Source organism: Notothenia coriiceps, unplaced genomic scaffold, assembly GCF_000735185.1.
Source record: "Notothenia coriiceps isolate Sejong01 unplaced genomic scaffold, NC01 NC01_scaffold00023123, whole genome shotgun sequence".
Taxonomy (NCBI): Eukaryota; Metazoa; Chordata; class Actinopteri; order Perciformes; family Nototheniidae; genus Notothenia; species Notothenia coriiceps.
Genome location: NW_011355824.1, coordinates 4,455 through 6,997, shown reverse-complemented (window position 1 = coordinate 6,997; position 2,543 = coordinate 4,455). Strand labels below are relative to the sequence as shown.

Below are 2,543 nucleotides of genomic sequence, written 5' to 3'. Positions count from 1 at the left end.
ATTTTATCATCTGAATTTTTGCCGACACCAAGTTAATATTGGAAGCCCAGCTTTGTTTCATTTTAATCAGATGGAAACAAACTGTGAACGGACCCTGCCGGTGTTATTTACGACTTATATAGCTTTCATTCATAATGTCAGCCGGAGGGAGGGGGGGCGGCGTGTGGAAGAGCAGAGTGGCGAGTGAGAGCTTTCATCTTCCCTTTACGAGCTTCAAACATGTATTTATCGTGTGATTTTTTAAATAAAAGTTTCATATTGTGAAAGCCAAGACTTTGTTTATTTAAAATCAAACAAAAACACCCGAACCACACATTTTTTTTTTTTTTTTTTACACAAATCCACGTTTATTAAATGAGCCGTTGCGACTTCCGACTGATTGATTTCGATAGAGCGGGTCACAAATGTCAAATTAAATCAAAAATAATGCAACATTTTCATCTGCTCCTACCTACGGCTGGAGTTTGTGTTGAGGTGAGTGCTGGCGAAGCTCTGGTTGCGACGCCCAGCCTTCAGAATCTTCCAAGCTTCGTCAGCGCTGCGGACCTGGATCCAGGCGAGGTCTGATACAACAAGAAGAGGCAAAGAAACATGAGGCGACACCAGAAGCAGCAACAAAACATGTTTTATGTTCTTGTGTAGACATTTTAGAGTATCCATGAAAAAGCACACATACAAAGTAGCAGAGAGTTTCATGTTCTATTAACATTTTACCTTTCACATAGGGGTTGCCCTGCTTGTCGTCACCAAGCCGCAGAGTGACCCTTTTCCTGGGCTGCAGGGAGGGAGAGGCATCGAGCAAATCATACAGGAACTCATTGTAGATCTCGAAGAAGGACACCCAGATAGAAAACTGCACCCCTTCCTCCAGATCATCCCCTCCGCTGTGTGACAGGCTGTCAGGCTCCAGACACACACTGTCTGTGTCTGCAGAGAGAGACATGGTTATCAATGGAAGTTTTTTGAAAGGTTTTTTACAATTGCAGTTATGATTTAAATGAATCAGAGTCAGGGTCTAAATGAGTAATCATAAAGTTAACTGGATGCATGCTACAATATCATCTGGTATGCAATTACAAACTAGAAAGCTTGTGGGCTTTTCTTATAAACTCTGTAATTAGTCAACAATGTCATATGCAGACTTCTTACACTATACTGTAACATCAGCCAACATTTTCCCAAACAATATTTAGACCCTCCAGAAAAACGCGATTCTGCGATCGCAGAATTTACCGCATAATCAGCAAAATGGTGCAGATTTTTAAAAGGCCGCATAATCCCGCATTTTTCCACACAAAGTTGAAAAAAAAAGAAAGTTAACTCGTCTTGACGTGATGTCATCAGCTCGCGCATCACAGAATGTAAACAACACTGTATAGAGTGAACGTGTGGAGCTCACACGATAGAGAAAACACCAAGATGGAAAAATCTAATCCATCTCATTTACCGACGAACATTTCTACTAAAGACCGGGCAAAAAGTGGGGGGAAACTATTCTGCACCCCGTGCAACTGTGTGTTGGAGCATAAGAGAAAATCGACGGTGACGACCCACTTTGATTCATTCAAACATTCGAAAATGCTTTCTGCTGCTGCGGACAAGAAAGCCATTCAACTCACGTTCACCGAGGCATCAACCTCCAAAACCCTTTCGAGGGCTACAAGAAACGAAGTGAGTAGCCTACAAGATTGAAGCTGGTCAGATAACGAACGAGTAAATGAAAACAGAATGAGGCGGAGAAGTGTGTGTGGGGGGTACCTTGTCACCATACCAAAATTTTGTGGTTTCGGAGCGTCGTCTCCTGTCTTAGAGTCCACTTGATAAAGTACACATAAACTGGACACAATTTGGTTCGTTCAATTACTTATATAAGTCAGTACATAACAAAAATAACGCAAGTCCTCCTAAACAGACGGGGGTGACCGCCCCGCTCGAGAGTCCTCGTTTCTGTTAACAGACACTGTCGTTGTATTCCACTCGAAACTCTTTTCATCTTCAGATACCGAGTTCTCTTCATTCTTTCACACATAACACTGTCCACTCGTATTTATCTGGGAGGCTTTTTGCGGCCGTTTTAAGAACTAATACGCTAATTTTACGACGCCCAAAATACACTACAAATTATCCCCACCTTTACGCCCTTCACGCGTTTATACCGCCTTTTTCCTTATTGGTAAAAAATTTATAACCCGACAGAAAAACAAGAGAGTGTGTGTTGGACGGTGATTGCAATTTGGGAATGATAAGTTATTTGTGAAGTTTACAAAATAAAAACATTTTCGGTTAGACGCCGATAAAATTAGTGTGGTGTGGTGTAGTGTGTGTGTTGGTTGTGGTGTGTGTGGTTGTGTGGTGTTGTGTGGTGTGTGTGTGGTGTGTGTGTGTGTGTGTGTGTGTGTGTGTGTTGTGTGTGTTGGTTGGTTGTGTGGTGTGTGTGTGTGTTGTGTGTTGTGTGTGTGTGTGTGTGTGTGTGTGTTGTGTGTGTGTGTGTGTGTGTTTGTGTGTGTGTGTGGTGTGTGTGTGTGTTGTGTGTGTGTGGTGTG

General features: G+C 42.4%; 1 protein-coding gene across 1 annotated transcript in view; it reads right to left on the bottom strand.

The window, feature by feature from the left end:
• Positions 1-2,543, bottom strand: part of kif20a (kinesin family member 20A) — a gene marked incomplete at its 5' end in the record, with an annotated part of 7,145 nt that overhangs the window by 2,859 nt on the left and 1,743 nt on the right. The window contains 2 exons of the mRNA XM_010781330.1: positions 452-563; positions 715-927. Of these exons, the coding sequence (XP_010779632.1) occupies positions 452-563; positions 715-927 (325 nt within the window). The remainder of the gene's footprint in view (positions 1-451; positions 564-714; positions 928-2,543) is intronic.